The sequence below is a fragment of the Myzus persicae genome, unplaced genomic scaffold (genome assembly GCF_001856785.1).
Source record: "Myzus persicae strain clone G006 unplaced genomic scaffold, MPER_G0061.0, whole genome shotgun sequence".
NCBI lineage: Eukaryota > Metazoa > Arthropoda > Insecta > Hemiptera > Aphididae > Myzus > Myzus persicae.
This window is the reverse complement of record NW_019103697.1, coordinates 171258-192674: the sequence shown is the minus strand read 5'-3', so window position 1 is coordinate 192674 and position 21417 is coordinate 171258. Positions and strand designations below refer to the sequence as shown.

General features: G+C 27.4%; 4 protein-coding genes across 4 annotated transcripts; 3 read left to right on the top strand and 1 right to left on the bottom strand.

Moving 5' to 3' along the window:
* Positions 1-398: 398 nt before the first annotated feature.
* On the top strand, positions 399-6210 carry LOC111035056 (rootletin-like). The gene is made up of 15 exons (XM_022316556.1): positions 399-415; positions 2227-2376; positions 2441-2622; positions 2697-2824; positions 2909-3028; positions 3128-3268; positions 3361-3590; positions 4440-4593; positions 4657-4773; positions 4858-4986; positions 5097-5184; positions 5245-5339; positions 5519-5656; positions 5727-5816; positions 6205-6210. Exons 1-15 carry the CDS (start codon positions 399-401, stop codon positions 6208-6210), a joined length of 1785 nt encoding a protein of 594 aa, XP_022172248.1.
* On the top strand, positions 6099-11043 carry LOC111035084 (spindle pole body component 110-like). The gene is made up of 15 exons (XM_022316595.1): positions 6099-6130; positions 6205-6331; positions 6425-6539; positions 6610-6768; positions 6834-6946; positions 7014-7227; positions 7309-7464; positions 7532-7687; positions 7766-7873; positions 9014-9459; positions 9854-9956; positions 10030-10100; positions 10264-10390; positions 10449-10549; positions 10627-11043. Exons 2-15 carry the CDS (start codon positions 6222-6224, stop codon positions 10730-10732), a joined length of 2085 nt encoding a protein of 694 aa, XP_022172287.1. The 5' UTR covers positions 6099-6130; positions 6205-6221; the 3' UTR covers positions 10733-11043.
* Positions 11044-12300: 1257 nt separating this feature from the next.
* Positions 12301-13305, bottom strand: LOC111035065. The gene is made up of 3 exons (XM_022316568.1): positions 13090-13305; positions 12606-12692; positions 12301-12532 (listed from the first exon to the last, which is right to left on the bottom strand). The coding sequence occupies exons 1-3, from the start codon at positions 13186-13188 to the stop codon at positions 12434-12436; spliced, it is 285 nt and encodes a 94-aa protein (XP_022172260.1). The 5' UTR covers positions 13189-13305; the 3' UTR covers positions 12301-12433.
* Positions 13306-13990: 685 nt separating this feature from the next.
* LOC111035064 (histone deacetylase Rpd3) lies at positions 13991-20692 on the top strand. Its single transcript, XM_022316567.1, has 9 exons — positions 13991-14036; positions 17314-17426; positions 17486-17603; positions 17704-18059; positions 18379-18580; positions 18646-18954; positions 19062-19236; positions 19305-19396; positions 20144-20692. The coding sequence occupies exons 1-9, from the start codon at positions 13991-13993 to the stop codon at positions 20206-20208; spliced, it is 1476 nt and encodes a 491-aa protein (XP_022172259.1). The 3' UTR covers positions 20209-20692.
* The last annotated feature ends 725 nt before the right edge of the window (positions 20693-21417 follow it).

The following is a 21417-nucleotide window of genomic DNA, read 5'->3' as shown; positions in this document are numbered from 1 at the left end:
TTTCATGGATGGGGTCGAAAATTACAAATCCATTTATTATATCTTAAAAAAAGTGTACCTATGTATGCATAGTGCAAGAAGTAAAAGCCAATTACAGGGGAGATAATCAGGAAAAATACTACCAATCGTTTGCTAAAGAGGAATTTATTATATTACACTAAATTTAAAAAAAACTATAAATCTAGCGTATAAAAATTAAACGTTATATTTTTTTTATATTTGATACGCTTTTCAAAGGGTAGGGGCCAAATTAATTAATTTTATAATTTGTATGTAAATATATTAAATATATTTTGATTTCCTATTTATTTGTAAATAAAGATTTGAGGGGGAGGGGAGGAGGACACCCATTGGTCTATGAAGCTTCAATAATTTAGTATTCCCTGAATTTTAACACCATGTGCGTCAATGGAGGGTAAGTCCTGGTGTTCATCCCCTTTAGTGCGCCACTGCATCTTTTTAGATTGTACTATTATAATCATTTATTATCTGTGCGTTGGTGCATATTTTTTATTGTTTTTCATTTATAAAATAATATATTTACAATCTGTACACAGGTAATACTGCAATAGTGTAAATGTGTAATACAGTAGCCAGTAGGTAAGTAAAAGTTATAATAAGAAATATAACTAATATAGAAGACGTGTCAACTTGAGCGAATAAGAAGTGTCCTAGCTGTGTCCTGTCCTGTGACACCACTTCAAGTTTCAGCAGGACCTGTATGGCTGTATACATTATATTATACATATCTTATATCTATATGACTATAAATTATATTAAGTTATTATTGTAAATAGCTAGATACATATTTATTGTATAGTTATGCAGATTGCAGAATATGTACCTATGTATTAAAGATAACTGATAAGCAGATTAACCTTTTAACATTTTAGAAGACTGCAATGAAATTAGCAATATTTATTTCGGGTGCATAGGTAGGTGTTTAGTATGTATGTCAGTATGTGTGTACCTATATAGTTTTTAATGAAATGCTAAAGATCACATAGTGAACACGTTTGCATGATTGATCGGTATGTAGTTTTGAATTTAAATAATCTAACCTTTTTATCGTAAATATTTTCTAATTGTTCTATATATATATATTGTACATATTTATCATACAACAATACAACATATTATATTATGTTGGTAGGTATCTATATACATATTCAGATTTTCTGCAGCATTTATGATTGTTGCAACTACATAAAAATTAGAGATGACATTTTGGAGGTACTTAAAATATTAAATCATTAAAGACGGGTTGTAAGATGGTAAAATTGTGATTTGCAAACTGAAGTTAAATTAGAATAATGTATTTAAAGAATCGGTTGACATTGTCCAGATTCCAGAGAACGCCACTATCATCAGAACGATTCCCAGTACTTCCAAAAATAATTTCTTTTTGTTTTTAAAATTTAGAAAATATATAGTCAGTGAATAAAGGTATATTATTTATTCGTAGTTAAAATTATTTAGTATTCTAGATTTTTATATGGTATAAAATATAATTTTAAGTAGTAAGAACATATACCTACTATTTTGTTTAATATAATCGATAAAATAGTCACAATAAAACTAAAAAAAAATTTTGACATAGGTATTTGAATTTATCAGCTTTATTTGCCAGTTAGGTATAAAAAATAAATATTAGCTTTGCTTGTTATTTGTGCCAATGCTAGGGAATAATAATAATTATAGTAATATAGTATTGTATTTACATAGTAAATAAAAAATTAGGTATATTTATTTAATTGTTAATTTGTATGTACCAACGCTTACTGAAAAAAAAATGTCCATAACAATAAATTCAAATAAAACAAAATATGTTTATGAAATATCATGACGATTGACAAATAAATTTATTAACTTAATTTTAAACAGGATAAATAAAAAAATAACTATGAAGAACTTTAAAAAAATTCGGAGTGCTATTTTTTAATTGGCTATGTTATCTAAGAACTCACAAGTGGCACCCAGGTAACTATGCCCGAGCGTTAATTTTGATAAAAATATAAGTAGGTTTTATATATAGGTACCCACCATAAATATACACTACCAATTTATATTATAAAATAAAATTATGAACCCTTTTAGAAATGGATAAATATTTTCTAATCATGTTACCGAAAAAATATTTAGTGTTCTAAAAATAAGTGACCTTTTATTACCTATGTACATTTGTCAAAACTGTTTTAAAAATATATTTGTATTAATTGCTATAAGTTACATAGTTAAAATTAAAGAAGTACTTACAGTCATCACTATTTATGTTCTCAGGGACTATAAAGATCATTCTAACAGGAATAAGGATAATGGAAAGTCATCCCTTAGGAAAGATGATACTACACTATCGACTCCTGCTTTAAATAACGAGTTTGTATACCCTTTTTATAGTTACCTAAGAAAATATTGAAGCAAATTTTAATTAATAATAAAGGGCAACAAATGAGTCAACGAGTCTGAAAAATATGTCACCAGACATGATAACAAACAACGGTAAAAACTATTATAAAGTGGACAAAGGTGGTGGACCTAGTCGAAAGACTACGTCATGGACATCGACACCAGACTTGACAACACTTTCAGATAGTGTTACATCTCAAGTTGAAAATATAGAAGGTAATTGTACTTTCTAAAAGTGCAATTCTTAATTACTATATACTTAAGTAAAATATTGTTTATTTTAATTCTAGATGACGAGCAGGCAATTCCAGAATATACAGTTCGGAGAAGAACAAATCTTTCACGCAAGGATTCTATGGATCTACATAGTCCAAGAAATAGTTACAATGGAGATATCGCCCAATATACACCGGTGCATGTTAATATCATCATAACAATGTTAATATTCACTTGGGAAGTCAAAATTTCACAAGGGTTATAGTTTTAAATTGATTTATTTTAGATGAAATCAACGCCAAATGATAAAAATATATATAATGATGATGAAGATACTATTAGTTTAGCTGATTCTGATACTACGACTGATACTTATGCGACTATTATAAATGATGAAGATTTACATGTGAGCATAATACCTACATTAATAATGTAACATTATACGCTTGTAATTTTAGTAAAGTAACCAATTAATATGGAAATCTAATGACGTGTGTAATTTCAGGACCAAGTTATGCATTTAAAAGCTGAATTAAAATTGACCAAAGCAAAATGTGAGAAAGCCGAAAGAGAAAAGAGTGATGTTTTATTAAGACGACTAGCGTCTTTGGATACAACTCCGACATCTCGTACAACAGCTTCTGAAGTAAAAACAAAACATTATAAAACACGGATACATTTTAATAACATTAATTATAATAGTTGTTGAAGCACCAACAAAAAATAAATGATTTGAAGTCTACTTGTGAAAGTCTTGGCGATGAAAAAAGAATGCTTACACAACGTGTTCATGAATTAGAAGCTGAGCTCAATAAAACCAAGAATACTAAAGTGAAGTCAGACGATGCTCAACTTATTCGTACTAAGTTAATAGCTGCTGAAACTAAAATTGAGGATTTGACAGAAGAAAACAATGATTTAAATAAAGAGATACATAATATGGAGCAAGAGATGAGAGATAATTTTCGGTTGGTACCTACTTAAATGTATACCTAATTTAGAATATTACTTTGTAACCTAATCTGTGACCTTACTATAGTTATAATAGTTATATAGGTACGTCTTATGATTATTGGGTTAAAGGATAACTGCCATTGTTTACTAGTTACTCCAATGATCACTTTTTATCCTGAAAACATACCTACCATATCATTAAAATTACAGTTATATAATATAATATTATTATATATAGGTAATTACTAATTATTAATTAATATTAAAGATCGCCATGTAGATGATTGCCTATTCACAGTTCCTTAAAAATGGCGGTGCTGTAGCCTACGTCATAATTAATGTACAAACATTGTTGATTGTTCCATAATGATATTTTCCTAATCTATATTGTCGGTTAAGTATTAACATGACAAATTAATATGTAATGAGTATTAATATCTGCATTACTATCCACAATGTTAAATATTCATTTATTCTTAGAGTTGAAACCATTTATTTTAATACTAATATTATTAGTGGTTATTAATATAATATTATTTAAATATTCTGAACAAACATATGCATATAAAGGTTTTATACTGTAATGTATTTTTTTCGTCTCCTTCTTCCAGTACAAATCGCTTGGTTGGTAACTTTGAGGGTGGTTTCTGTACAAAAAACGTGAATTCTTATTTTTTACTTTTTTCATTAAGCTTATACATTTTTGAGATTGCTAATAGGTAAATTACTTTTTTGTTTATGTACTTTTTAATTTTATCATTAATCTTGCAATCTATTTTAAAGCTAAATAAAAATATCATTATATTTAAATAAATATACAAACACTTATGCTAAATGTTTTGGATTTAAAATTCTTATTTTAGAGAGGAGCAAGATAATGAATTTATTATGCTGCGAAGAGAATTTGACCAAGTTTCAAAGAATTGTAGGATTTTAGCATTTAAATTAAAAAAAGCTGAGAGAAGAATGGAAGAGTTAGATAAGGAAAAAGTTGAAAATGACAAAAAAAATAAAGAGGTAAGTTACATAGATGGTAATAAATATTATTATTGTTACTAAAATATAATTTAATATTCACAGTTAATAGAACGATTACAAGGTGATTTAGAAAGATCTAAGTCAAATGTAACACAAGGGCAAGGGGATCAGAAAAAAAGACCTATGTTGGGCATGATACCTAAGTCTGCATCTGGAGAAGTACTTATTTAATGTTTATGAATAAATAAAAAAGTAGTTTATTATTTTTATTGTTCTATCATAACTTATTGTTTAAATGTTTAGAGGGTTTCAAGAGAGTCATTAACTCGAGGCGATTCCCAAGAAGATCCAGTTCAACTTCAGAGGGATTTACAAGATTCAATTGAAAGAGAAGCAGATATGAGGGAGCAATTAAGATTTTCTGAAGAAGAAGTAATGTTATAGTATATACAATAACTGATATTGGACCTTATACAGTTATAACTTATACCCAACATCATAAATATTAAAATACTAATATTAAATAAAAATAAAAATTATAGGCTAAAATGTTGAGGAACAAAGTGAGTCGTTTAGAAGAAGATAATGAGTCAATGGTGTTGCAACTAAAGAAAATGGCCACAAAAACAAGTAATAATAGATTTTTTTAATTTCTATCAGCTAATAATGAATACAATGATTGATTCATAGGTTATCGCCCTACAAATATTGCTGATAGAGATGAGGGAATTTCAGATGTTGAAGATGCAACAGAATTAAAACTACTTCTTGAGCTCAGTGAACAAGTAATTTATATGTTATTCTATAAGTACCATTTGCTGTAATATAAGTATACACAAGTTATAGATAATTGCATAAATATTTCATAAATATAATAAAATATATTGTAAAAATAATACCTAACCTATTTAAGAATAGGTGACTTACAAGTCTTAGTTAAAATATAAAACACTTTAAATTGTAGGAGATAACAGTGCTAAAAAGAAAAATAGAAGAATTTGAATTAGAAAAGGATCAACTGAAAGCCAAAGTTTTAGATTATCAAACAAAATTAGCATCCAAAAAAACTTATAAACCAATATCAAAACCAACACAATCCAAGGTAATGTTAGTAGTTTTGAAGTTTAAACATATAATAGTAAAATGTAATTAATAAATATTTTTACTATTAGACTAAAGAGGTTAAAGCTGATTTTGATAAACAAACAAAGGCTATTAAGCAGTTAGAAATTAAAACAACGGACCTTGAAAGTCAGCTTAAGGTAAATAGTTTAAATTATAATAATACGTTTTTGTTTTTTGAACATAAGATTCATGTGCTAAAATGATATTTTAAAGACAAACTTTTATTTTATATATATGATAATGTTTATATTCTACGGTGTTATGATAGGTTTTGATACTATTTATTAACTTTTATAGAGTGAGAGACAACAAATTGAACATTTGAAATCAATACATAAAAAAGAAATAATAATCAAAGAAGAAAGTATAAAAAAATTACAAGAACAATCAACTTTTGAAGAAAACAAAAAAATGATAGATATTCAAAATGAATTTGAAAAAAAAATAAAAAGTTGATACATTTATAAATTATTTACTTAATAGTCTTAATATTTTAACATTTATAATGAATTAATAATTCACTAGGAATAGAAAATGAAAAGATGATGGAGCGAAAGAATTACAATGAAATTTTAAATAAATATGACATTTTGCAAAAAGAACAAATAGATGCTAAAAGTAAAATGGCAGCAGAAAAAGAAAAACTACAATGGTATACAAACTTAAATTTTGCAACACCATTATTATGAATTTTATTTTATTATACTCTTTGAGCATTTAATTAATAGCTATAATTATTTTTTAGTTTGTTAGAAAGTCGAAAAAAAGACACATTAAAAGTTGAATTGGAGTTAAAAACGTTGAAAGATAAATATAACAGTTCTGTTGATTTATGGAACAAAGAAAAATTGGAAATGCAGGTTAATTTTAACTATTAAGAAGTTTTTTAGTTTTTGTAAGTGTTTTTTATTTTGTTATTTTGTGTTGTAGAAAAAGTTAAAGGATCTAGAAATAGCTCATTCAAATGATTCATGGATAAAAGAGAAGGAAAATATGAAAAAGAATTTGGATGAATATTTAAAAGAAATAAGAACATTAAATAAACAATGTAGTCAGTATACAGAACATATAGAAAAACTTAAGAAAGATGTAATTTAAATTGGGAGTTTAACATAACATAAGGAAATGGATTTCAATAAAACATTATGTTTTAGAATGAAAATTTACAACGGAATTTAGATGATTTTGAAAAAGTTGTCAAAGTCCAGCATAGCAGGTCAATGGAGACAGAATTATTAGAAAAAAATCTGAAAGATATGAAAATAAAGTCTGTTTTAATAAAATATGTTAAAGGTTTTTTAATTTTTATAAAAAAATGATCTAATTAATTGTAGGTTATACAATGAAGAACAAGCCAGAAAAACAGAAGTTGCTGCTTTAAAAGTACGCTATGACAATCGCATGTCAGTTCTTTCAGAAGAGTTGAAAAACAGTCAGTTTCAAACTCTTAGGTTCAAAAGAGAACGTGATTCGTATAAGCAAATGTTGGATTCAGCAGATTCTAACCATCAAAAAGGAAATCATAAGGTTCTAAATAATGATAACCAGGTAATATCCAGATGCATATTTCTATGGTTTCTTGACTTCGTATTTGACTAAAATTTTGTTTATTTAAACCATAATCTTTAGAAAGAAGAATTCTACGTTTTACAGCAACAAGTCTCTTGTATGGAAGAACAACTTTCAGAAGCAAGACTCGAATGTTCAAGGTTAAAAACAGAATTGGTGTCAGAAAAATCAGCCTGGGAAATAACAAAATCAGAAATGACATCTTCTATTAATAAAGTCTGCTTAACATTTTCTTAATATATGTATTTAATATTTGTATAAAAATTAATTTTTGATATCTTAGTTGGAAGAAGAACGACTTTTGAATTCAGGAAGATCTAAATTAACAGGGCTGAAGGCTAGAATGGAGCTTGCATGGCAAAAAGAACGCGAAGAACAACAACGTCTTTTACAAGAAACTTCAACATTAGCTAGAGATCTAAGACAAACATTATATGAAGTAAATTAAAATACTATTTTATTCAGTCTGTAAATATTTGAGTCATATTAATGTTTAATCTTTTATTAATATTATAAGGTTGAACGAGAGCGAGATAAAGATCGTTTAGAATCAAAAAGACGTATAGATCAGCTAACAAAAAATATTGAGGTTGACCAACAAGAAAATAGGAAGAAAACTAATGAGGTTGGATTAAATTATTTTTAAAATATAGAGCAAATATTCTATACATTTTAACTAATACAATCTAACAACACTCATTGTTTTATACTAGACCTTTTAAATATCTCTTCTTCTTCTTCTTCTTAGGCGTTTACAGGCCATTCAGGCCCATTGCCGCAACAACCACTTGCCTCCACCTGTCTCGGTCTCTTGCCAGCTCTTCCCCATCCTCTATTCCAAGTTCCCTCAAATCCTTGACCACTCTATCCTTCCATCTTTGTCTAGGACGTCCTCTAGGCCTTTTTGTATTTGGCTTCCATTTCGTAACCTGTCCAATTGGCCTCTCCGATCTCCACTCGTGACCGGCCCAGCTCAGCCTACTACTTTTTAAAATTCCGTTAATATTCGGTTCTCCGTACAGGTCTTGGATCTCCTGATTTGTTCTTATTTTGTATTCTCCTTCGTTATTTTTTTTCGGATCATAGATTCTCCTTAATATCTTCCGCTCGAAGGTGGCCAATTTTTGTTCATCCGTTTTTTTAGTGGCCCACGTCCCACATGCATACAAAGCTATAGGTCTTACTAGTACTTTATAAAGGGTTATTTTTGTCTTCCATGATAATATCTTTGATTTAAATAGAGGGACCAATCCAAAATAACATCTGTTTGCCGCTGCTAATATAATATCTCTAATATAAATAAATATTTATATAATTATATTTACATCTTATGATGTAATAATAATAAATGCATGTAATAAAAGACTAAAATGTGAATTAATATACTTTTATTGTGGGCTGACCACAATATATGTCATATATATGCATAATAGAAAACAGAAACTTTACACTTTTTGACATTAAATGTTGATTGGGTATTAAAATAGGTACTTATTTTTATAATTGTAAATTTATAATAATATTATATAACCTAATATAATATATACACCTATTTTAGATATAAATATTTAATTAATAAACACGTTTAAATACTTTATTTTAGGTATATTTAATTAAATCTAAATAAATATATCATTTTTTTCTCAATAATGAATTTTAATACTAAATACTATTCAGTAACAGAATATATTTACCTAATAAGTATATTTTATTGATTAAGTTGAAAACATTTTAATAGTTCAATCATTATTTTTTTATTTATTAGATGCAATGTGATCTTATGGATTTACGAGATGCTCATGCAAAATTAAGAACAATAAATGAAAAATTAAGAAAAGAAAAAGACAAAATAGAACAAGAATGCGAGTCATTAAGATTATGCAATGTTCGGCTAAGAACTGATCCTCAGCTTGAGGTTAAAATTAATAATTTATCACAGTTGATCAAAAGTTTAACTATCATGGTAAATGAAAACTATGAACTGACAAATAAATCTTTAAGCTCAATAAATGCACCAACACCACCAGCTAGAAGGAAATCATCTACGTCTAGAGAAGCATCACCAGATTTCAATTCCAACCAAGCACTAAATAACAATAATAATGAACAAATCAAACAATTATTAAATAAAGTTAATGAGTTGACTAAAGAATTAGTTATAAATACAAATCAACAAGATATCAGATCAAAACGTGCAGTTTTTGGAGTCAGGTAAAATGTATTGTAATTAATTAATTTTTAGTAGATTTACCAAAATGTCATCAAGAAAATTTTAAAATATTTAAATTTAAATTTATTTATAAAAATTCCAACAGACTATTTACAATATTATAAATAATAAAATTAATTTAAACAAAATTCTTATTTTTTTTATCAAACCAATTGGTTAGTTTGGTAGATATATTACTGAAAAAATAACTGTCTTAACAAATATGTAAAGTACTACATTTTATGTAGCTATGTACAAATTTTTTTTTTAAGTCTGGAATTTGGGTGATTTAAAAATATTTTCTAATACACCAGAAGCCAGATCATACACTAATGATAATCTTGGAAAAATTAGAGTTAAATGTTAATATTGTTTAATTGTTTATTTAATGTATAGGTCTTCATCAACTGAAAACGATTTTAATGATAAGCCTCCAATAAGAGGTAGTTTGTATAGAAAGAGTCTTTCACTAGAACAAAATTTCGGGAATACTGATCAAGTGAGTTTTAAGTTAGATAAAAATGAGATAATTAAGTCAGATGAGGCCTATTTAAGATGTTTAATATTTGTAGGACATATGGAAAAGAGATGAACGCAGTCAGTCAAGAAATAGGCTTACCAAACAACCAAATAGTTTTGACAGGTATTAATTTAATGTTTCTTAAGTTGGTAAATATAAGATTTATATATATGATTTTGAATAGGTTCAAAATACAATGTATGACACTGTATATCAGTACTTTCTTATTGTTTATCACTCAAAATATTTTTAAATATAAAAATTGAACAAGTTAATTAATTTTTAGCCAACAATCAAATAGTTCTTCTAAAAGCGATATTGTAAGTGGAGAAAAAACTAAGAAAAAAGGACTTTTTGGCAAGCTAAAGAAGTTAACTAAAAGTTCAAAAAGTTTTGATAATGATAGCGATTTGGTATGTATATTGAATGCCTGTTATAATTTTAAACTTTAATTGTTCATTTTTATTATAGTCCTTTAAAAGCAGTTCCAGTATTTACAATGTTGATGTATCTACTAATAAGGATTCTAGAGGGAAACTTACTGATGTCTTTAAACCTTCAACATTACCTAAGTAAATAAAAAAAAATAATAAATATGCAATTATATTAATAAATACTTTTCTTTTTTTTATGAACATAAATAATTTAGCTTAAAAAAGAGAGCAATGTCTCCGTCAATATTTAGAAGATCAGAAAGTTCAAGAACATCTCCATCGCCATCAGTACGTTCAGATGAATACGAAGAAATCTCTTAGATAGTTATTAATAATCGTAAAATTTCTGTAATGGTTTTTGATCTGTTGCATGCAAGTGCAATTGGATCTGCTATGAGGGCAACTATATTACTTAAAGTATTATAATCTTTATGTGGTATGTTTTACATTTATAAAGTAGGAATAATTATTATTGTTTGTGTAATGTTTTTTGAATGAAAACAATTTGATTTTAATTTTCTTTATAAGCTATTAGATATTAATTCAATTTTTGTTGTGCATGTTAAATGTTTCACTTAATGTAGCCAAGACCAGCGGTATGTGATAAATATTGTATTACAGTTTAAGACGCCAATATTCTACATCATGAACATGTTATTTTTTATCTAGACTACTTGATTTTTAATAAGCAGAATATAATTTTGATTGTGTGGTATAATGACAAATAAAAAGAATAATATGGGAATTCTTTTGATAATTTTAAAAGTAATTTATATATTTTTTAATATCAGCATTGTGCATAATTAGTTTGTTAAATATACTGTATTATTGATATCTTTATTTAAGTGGGAAAATATACTATTATTCTATAAATAACAACATAATAATTTTATTAGTGTAATTATGAAAGTATATATTATAATATATAAATTTGTGATTGTTCTATTAATGTTAATTTATCATTACAAAAAATATAATTATAATTTTTTCCACAGGATAAATAAAAATAAAATTGTTCAACAACACAACAGCTGATATTAGAAGTATTTCCAATTTTGATATGCGTATTTAAATCATGTTTCAAAAGAGTTATTAACAGTTTATTTTAGTTTACATTTTTAGGTTTTATATACCTATCATATTATGCAGTTGCATAAGAATAAAAAACCTGGACATTGTGTCAACATGGTTCAAAATAACATTTTTTATGAAGATATTTCAGGGGTTAGGGAATATATCAAAATGTTCTAAGTTTCTAAGAGAAATTTCTCTCCATTTCTCCATTTCATATATATTTTAATTTTCAATTATTATTGTAACTATAATTTAAATACCTACCCTAATAATATTTTTAACATTTACTAAATAATAAAATAATAATTTTATCTTTATGATGCTTTTAATATGTGTTCCTTTTTTTACAATTATTATTCATTTTTCATCTTATACATCATAATATATTGTATGCATATTTTGACGTTCATTGATTATTTTTGTATTAAGTAAAGGTTTTTCCCTCATCTTTAAGAGAATAAAGATATATCTATATGATTTTTAGATAATATTAATATCATTTTTCAACTATTTTGAAACTAATTATGGTTACAAGTTTAGCAAACAGATTAGTGGATTTTATATGGTACCACTTCATTTAGTTTATTTAAACTTTAAATCCTTAAATGTCATAAATTATTCTTCCAAAATTTGATATTTACTATCCAAATTATTTGGGAAAATATTTTGATTTGGAATAAGAAATTAAAAATGTATAAAATGTATAAATCTTATATAAGTACATTATTGCTAGGTATTGATTATCAATTTTAATTATATGATTCATATTACACCAATAAATAAACTTAATGAAATAAAAGGAAAAAAAAATAAACTATTAAAATACACCAAGTATATATTTAGATATTATGTTACATATTTATTAATTATAATTAGCAAGATATATGGTTTCACAATTTCCATTAACAACTTTCTAAAATATTTATTATAGCTACAATTCATACATTATTAAATTTTAGTTCCATAGAATGAGTGATTTGGTCCTTTTCCATATTTATGCCAATCAATTCCAGTAACGGTAGGCTTACTGGGTAAACTTTCAAGGCCCTTAAATCAAATTACCATTAAGTAAAGTTTAGGATCATTAAATTTTGAATTAAAATAAAGAAGTGTATATTACTTGTGCTTTGTAGGGATCACCAGTTAATTCCCAGTCTCTGGCATAATATCTTTGAAGCCAAGGTTGACTAATATCACGTCTGTAAACCTAGAATAATAAATGGAATAATTTGAAAATGTCTTTATTATGAATGATAAGTTAGTTTGAGATAGCCAAAAAACATTTAAGTAGTTTTCAAAGGATTTTTACTTTTTAACAATTATAAAATACTTAAAATTTGTTTCTAAAAAAAATATGAACTTATAGATTTAAAGCCATAATAGGTAGTCATTATGCAAATGTCACCACTCACTATATTTATTATTGTGTTTTACCTTATAGATTTTTAGTTATACCACAGACTACCTCCCAAGAATTTACCCCAGATTACGTCTAAGACAGTGACCGATAGGATTACTCCATTTATTTATCTATTCTTTGAATTACGATATTATATTAATTCTTCCTGACACCTAAAAATTTTTTTAAACAAACAGATACTCACATTCTTGTATATCAATTTATTTGAGAGGGAGTTGAACGCGTCGGGTACGCTCAACAGCACGTACACGATGATGGCGGACGGTAAGGCTTCGTACCACATTTCGAAGTCACCCCAGTGTACAAATGGTGTGAAATTGGGAAAAGTCGTCGTACTCGTATCCCGTAATCCGTAATCCGCATCCGTTTTTAATTTTTTATTCTGTTCTTATCACGACGAATAACCTGAGACGGTGACGACCTCGGGCCCAGATAAGGAACACATGGTTGACCACGGTGGCCAACTGAATGTGGCCGTGGCAGCTGCAAAAGCTTCAAAATTGCAGCTGCCACGGCTCCGGACCTGATTGTCGGCCCGGCGGCCGCACTGTTTATCTCAATGGCGTTTGTTTGTTTACTGGCCATTCGCGATTGGCTCCGAACACATTAGCTGCTCAAAATGTACGGTGCGTTTTTTACGTTTCCGACTCGCGTATGCGGCGATGTTCTATATAGTAAATAGTAAATAACAATAATAATTTCCCGGTCTATGCCGACGCCGACTGTTTTTTAAATTTAATTTTATCACTTCACTGTTCCGCACAACCCGCCCGTGCATCATTAGCGGCGCCGACGGTTTTTGGGAATTTTAATTTTTTATTCGTGTTTTTTAATTTCTTTCGGTTCCCACGGTTTATTCTTCAACGGTTGTTCGTGCGCAACGAGTAACCCCGCCGATACCAGTTCGCCGTTGGTCGCACGCATGTATTGTTGACGGAGAAGACGTGTCGCCGAAATCGCAACACCAGTCCGTCGTCGGCCCGCGCTTTTTTTGGGGGGGGCCCCCAGTTAGCCGAACGCCACACGCACACACACCGCTAACTCCAACAACTTCCTAACTCACCGAGCAGACCTAGGACGCCGCAATGTCAATCACTCCTTTCAAGAAAAGAGTCTGTTATTATTACGACAGTGAGTATCGTTTAAATCGTTGTTAAATCTGTTGTGTGCCCTTGGCTGTCACCGTCCAATGCTTCTGACACTCCAGCAACAACTAAGACGTCCCTGGTTTTGGTGTCTAGTCAGTTATAGGTAGTTCCAGATAGTTTCCCCGGCTCTGTGAATTGTCTCCGCACAACCTGCATACAATGAGAAAACCATAGTTATGCTCATAGTCTGCTGTAGTTTTCTTCTTTTTAAATTCTGTCCTGTACTTCTGGATGACATATTTGTCTATTAGAGACTGTCTCTGTTGTGTGTTGTAATCAAGCAAATCACAATGAGGTACTAACAAAGCTGTTTACTAAATTGTTTTAGTTAGGTATCTGTTTGTTCACTATCATTGTTACCTTAAGTATTTCTATGCACACAGAATAAATACGTACACATAATATGTGTGCTTTTTTGTTTTAGTCAAAATCTTCAATTGTATGGTACCTACTTTGTGTAAAAATCTCTAGTATAAACGATTCCAAATAAACTAGTTAATAATTGTTAATGACTTTAATTACTCTATATAAAGATAACAAGTAATTAAATATAATTTAGTTGATTAAATAATTAATTAAGGCCATATTTATTATGTATACAAATTAGGTAAATTATGTTAAATAAAAATTCTGAAATTTAACTTTTATACCTACACATTTTGTTAAGAACTAAACTTTCTTTGTGTATAATATATAATACTTATAACAAATTAAAATTTCATTAAGACTACCTCAGCACATATGGCAAAATATAAATTTCAAAACTATTTATAATATTTATTTAAACTAAGATCATTATTTTGTTATAGTTCTTCAAATATCTATTATATTTATGTAGGTACTGCTAATAAATTGTTAGCAAATACTCATAGTTTTGACTTACAAACATAACAAGTAAATAATGCAAAATAAATTAATCTTTAGACTATACCTAAATATGTTTATTTTGTTGTAGGTACTTTTATTTGCTTAATTGATTCATGACTATAATTTATATAGTTAAAGTAGAGTGATGTTTTAATTAATTCCTTATATCTGTTCATTTTTAATAAAACTATTGAACAAGAACATTAAATAAAAATATATTTAGACTATTGATTTTTTTTTATAGATCTGAGATATTTTAAACATACCTAGGTACATCATTACCTAAATTAAAATAAAAAAAAACTTAATTTAGGTAGGTACTTATAGCATTTTGTGAGGCATCCAAACAAATGATTATTACTCATTATATGTTTATAAGTTCTATGAATTGATTTTTTTTTAATTTGCCCACGCATACCCAACTATCTAATTTATCTAGGTGCATTTTTAAAAACAATTTTATATTTTTAATCATAAGTACTTTTTTAAATAGTATTTAACTATTTGTACCTAGTTAATTTTTACTAAACTCTGATATTTGAATACGTAACATAATGTAAATATATATCTATTGGGATTATCTTTAATTGTCTTGTCTTAAAATACTATAATCAGGGACGCCCGCAGCAATGTAGCTCAAGGGGGGGGGGGGCAAAAAATTGTAAGTACCTAAATACTTATGGGAAGATTTACCGCTACACTTTCATCTACTCATATTTAGTAATAGTATAGTTTATAATTTTTTAAAAATCAAAACTAATTTAAGTAAATATAAAATTACAGCAATGACCCTATTATTTCTAATATTTCTAAGAAAAAACATAATAAAATTTAAACAAAAAACAATTTTATTTTGTGTAAGTTGTATTAACTGAAAAAATGCATTCTTTTAGTATTAAAGTAATTAATTTAACTCCCAAAAACATTAAATTTGTTATGATGGTAGAATGTAATTTTAATAAAATATTAGCAAGAAATTAAATATAAATAATCCAATATAAGAGCTTACTTTTTTTGTTTTATCATTTGAAAAATAGGAGTCAAGTGTCTTCATTTTCTTCTTTTTAGGAACTGAATCCATATTTGCACTTCTTAACGAATTTTTTTATTATTTTAACTTAAAAATTGGTTAATTTGTAAATTGTAGGGCAACAACGCTAACAACGGTCAACACTCAACAATACGTGGACTTGGAAAACACAATATTTCGTTAATCGTTTGATAATGATTTATATATAGTTATTGCACATTTCTACCCATGATAGCTGAACACATTACCCAGAATACGATAAATGTAATAATAATAATGTCTGTCAAAAGGTTTCTATTTTCGTCTACGACATGCTGCTTTTATATGACTTGTTAGATACAAGGATTGTCGCATAGTCTCTAAATACCTAAGACCAGCTTTATGTAAAAAAACTTCTAATTTTGTAACTGACACAAAAAATCTCAGTGGGGGCAATGGCCCCCACTGGCCCCCCTTTCCGGGCGTCCCTGACTATAATCATTAGGGTTGGTGTTTATCTTTCATAAAATACTGAAATAAATTATCAAATCAGAATATGTTATGTATTGTTTGCTTATAATATTAGTAACATAAGGTTCTTTCTAAGCCTTATACTTATCAAATGTTGATCACTTTATACCAGTTATAACCAAAAAAATTGATTTATTACCCATTTTTGTTATGTTAACCTTAACCATGACACCAGGATACCAATATTACATCCATTAAGTATCAACAATAATTTACAGATTATTTTAGTCATGTCATTTTATAGTTTTATACCACATAATTCTATAGAGTGCCCCACTGATGACTATATTCATAATATAATTTAAAAATGGTCAATATTTTGAATTAACTCATTACCAAGCAATCTTGACAGAAGTTCAATAAGTGATTTAAATTTTTAATAATAGGTACAATGATGACAACAGTTTTGATTCATAATACATTGATTTATTAAAATAATTATTGTTGTAGTATTATAAATTAGGTACAACATTGTTTAGTTAATTTCCTATATGATCTGTTAACTTAACACTTGTACATACACAATACACCAATCAGGTGCATATTCAATAAATGATAAATTTTTTAAAAGTTTCAAGGTAAGATTATATTATGTACAAAAATATGTGAATTCTTGTGAGTTCTTAAAATATAAAAATGTAACTTAATATAATGTGTATAATATAATACATAATCTTCCTCAGATATTTATAAATATCACTCAGCTGAATACTCAAGTACTGTATAAGGTAGTTGAGTAATTAAAATTGCATTAAAGATCTATTGCCTATGGTTGCTTTTAATCGATAGGATACTTTTTATATCAATTTCAAAAAGCTTTTCAATGTAATTTACTATTATATATTTTTTACAGGTGATATAGGAAACTATTATTATGGACAAGGTCATCCTATGAAACCACATAGGATTCGAATGACTCATAATTTACTTTTAAATTACGGTTTATACCGAAAAATGGAAATATATGTAAGTTTGATATATTTTAGTGTAGTAATTTACTAATAAAATCAATTTTTATGATTTAGAGACCTCATAAAGCAACAGCTGAAGAAATGACCAAGTTTCATAGTGATGAGTACATACGATTTTTACGAAGTATTCGTCCAGATAATATGAACGACTATAACAAACAAATGCAAAGATGTAAGTATACTGTCACTTTTAATCAAATGTATCTGTAAATATTGATTAAACAAAAATAAACTAAAACGGTCCTATCCTTTTTTTAAATTTCCATTTTTAGTCAATGTGGGTGAAGATTGTCCAGTTTTTGACGGTTTGTATGAATTTTGTCAGCTATCTGCGGGTGGTTCAGTAGCAGCAGCTGTTAAGTTAAATAAGCAATCTGCAGATATTTGTATCAATTGGGGAGGTGGTCTCCATCACGCAAAAAAATCTGAAGCCAGTGGCTTCTGTTATGTTAATGACATCGTACTTGGTATATTAGAATTGCTTAAATATCATCAACGAGTATTGTACATTGATATTGATGTCCATCATGGTGATGGTGTGGAAGAAGCATTTTACACTACCGATAGAGTTATGACAGTTTCATTCCATAAATATGGCGAATATTTTCCTGGTACTGGTGATCTCAGAGTAAGTTAATGAATAGTAAAATAATTGATCTGTCATTATGGATTAGTTTTATGTGGCCTCGTAAATATTTTCTTAATGATAATGTTTGTAGTTCTTTAGATTTCTGCATGTAATTAAATAATTTAGTAGATTATATATAAAATTAATTTTGGTTTTTTTTTTTGTATTATGCAATTTCTAATTTATTTGTCTTCTAAAGACTTTTATCAGTTATCACAATATATAAGAGTTTAATATACATCATGATTAAAAAAAAAAAATTTGCTGCCTGCTAAATAAATTATTTGATTACAATATTAAAATGTTTTTTTCATTTTAGGACATTGGTGCCGGAAAAGGAAAATACTATGCCGTTAACATTCCGCTAAGAGATGGAATGGATGATGATAGTTATGAATCAATATTCGTACCAATAATTACTAAAGTAATGGAGACGTTCCAACCTAGTGCAGTTGTATTACAATGTGGAGCAGATTCACTTACAGGAGACAGACTTGGATGCTTTAATCTAACTGTTAAAGGTATGATAGTTTCATATTAATTAATTAATTTATTTAAAATTAAAAAACTTAATTAACATTTTTAGGTCATGGTAAATGTGTTGAATTTGTGAAACGTTATGGCTTACCTTTTCTTATGGTTGGTGGAGGTGGTTATACTATCCGAAATGTATCTCGATGTTGGACATATGAGACAGCTGTGGCATTAGGAGCTGAAATTGCTAATGAATTGCCGTACAATGATTATTTTGAATACTTTGGGCCCGATTTCAAACTTCATATTAGTCCTTCAAATATGACCAATACAAATGCAACCGAGTATTTAGAAAAAATTAAAAACCGACTGTTCGAAAACTTACGAATGCTACCTCACGCCCCAGGAGTTCAAGTCCAAGGTAAATTTTATCATACTCACAATTTTAATTAAATGATTTATTTCGTAATACAAATATTTACATTTTGAATGATCTATTTACTATTTAATACTTATTTTTATTATTAGCTATTCCTGAAGACGGTGTACGTAATGAGTCTGAAGATGAAGATAATGTTAACCCTGATGAAAGGAATCCTCAGTCCATTACAGACAAACGAATTGCACCTGATAATGAGTTTAGCGATAGTGAGGATGAAGGAATGGCTCCTGGAGTAGGGGGTGGTGGCCGAAAAGATAACAGGTACTGTAGTCTGTTTTATTTTACTATTATAATATTCTATGTATTATATTATATTATTTTTGTTTTAGATCTTATAAAACGGTTACACCTGCTCGAAAACAAGCACGTTTGGACTCTAATAGGATGGAAGTAGATGAACCTGAATTTAATATTCTAAAAGGTAATTATTTTTTGACCCGCAACATAAACAAAAATGTAGTATCAAACTACAGTGGCTAAATGCCAATTTTATATTCCCATTGTATACGTCAATCATTTAAGTTTAAATGTGGAACTACTGTGACGTTTTAAATTTAAATTTCATAAAAACAAATCTGTGTAAAAGAATGTACACTCAAGTTTTTAGCCAAAAATAAATTTTCTAAAATATTAACTATTTAATGTTCCAACACAAGGTCCTGTATGAAGGTTGCTAAGTGCTTTTCATAAATAACTGCTAAATATTTCCCTTTAAATGGTTCTATTTAATTTGTCTAATTAATGTCCATTATTTGTTTAGAGTTTAATAAAATGTACGTACACATATTGAGATATTTTTTATATTACTTATGTGTTGACCTTTTGTTTAATTTTTAACACAGATAATAATTAATTTAATAGAATAAAGTTGCTTACAGTGGCGTGAACAATTATGTTCTCCAAAATCAGTTACTTCCAGATTTTTAAAATTTTAAATGGATGGATGGGTAGGTTCTGCAAGTTTTTAATAAAGTTATGTTCTCTTATATAGTTTTATGAAATTATGTTGCTCTGGTCTGTACAACCTTCAAGTATAGGCAGTGTTGTATTTACTATTTAGGGTGAGTCCCCAAAGTGCATTCATTTTATTGGCTCAATTTTGTTTTAAGTTTGTTATATTAATGCTTAAATATATTGTGTTAAATAATATCTTAAATATTTGTTTTAGATGAAAAAGAAGACAAATCTGTTAGTTCTGATGATTCTAATAAAAAGGATGCTGTCAAGTCGTGAATTTTTGACTAAATTATATAATAAAATTGTAAATATTTAAAAAAAAAAGTAAAACAATGATTTACTGTCATTCATTTGTGTACATAACTTCGATAATTAGGGCGGTATAATGTAATTTAGTAAATTATCTTATTTATAGTTACTAATTTATGGTTTATGATTGTTAACTCTAATAATAACGCCCTTAGTAAGTTTTAAAAAAATGAAGTAAGCTGCGATATTAAGCTGAGTATACGGCAAAAGATATTTTTTCACAACAAATGTTTCTACATTTTTATATTTAGGTATATCAATTTGTTTTAATTTTTGTAATGATATTAGTTTATTTAGCAGCTGAAACATTTTAAACAAATGGAAGTGATGACGGTGTTACTTGAATGTGTTACTCTAATGAACTACAACAAATATTTTTTTATGATTTGTGGTTATTAAAGTTAACGATTCTTATTTTCTTTTTTGAACTATTCTTATCATTACAATATTTAGTAACTTCGGTAAGTATGGAATGTGTATAGTACAGACTAACATATCTTAATTTTCAACCAAACACATTTTTACATGTTTTCAGTTCTGGAAACTTTTTTTTTTTACATTTTTGAAGTCATCATTAAAATTACCAGGTCAGCTATTTATAAAATAGTTGTAATCCATTATTTTTTCTATTAAATTTATTATAGTCTTATGTCTTATTAGTTTTATTAATTAGTAAGATCTAATATAAGGTAATAATTTTCAATCCTAATTATGTATTTTATTTTGTACTATTAAATAACTATATATATATATTTTTTTTGTATAAAACAAAATAAATAATATTTATTACTTTATTTTATAACTATTTTGTGTTATTTAATGCATTTCAATCTATGAGTTAGTATTATTTTTTATAATCTAATGCATTAAATTAAATTAATGATTATTGAACATTGAAAACTGAAACAGTTACATTATTATTCCATTTGTCCAGTTCCATCTCTTCATTACACTTGTTTGTTTTAATGTTTTCTTTTATTTTTTTCCAGAGTTATGTTGATCTTATATTTTTACTACATATTCTTCATTTGTTCCTGCTAACAAGAGTGAAATGGCTTGTTCTATAAACGGAATAGAAAAGCAATTTAATTAAGTTTTAGTACATTTCTGATTATTTATGAAGATTTTTCCACAAGAATTATCATGTTATCAACTATAGTAATAATCTTGCACTTA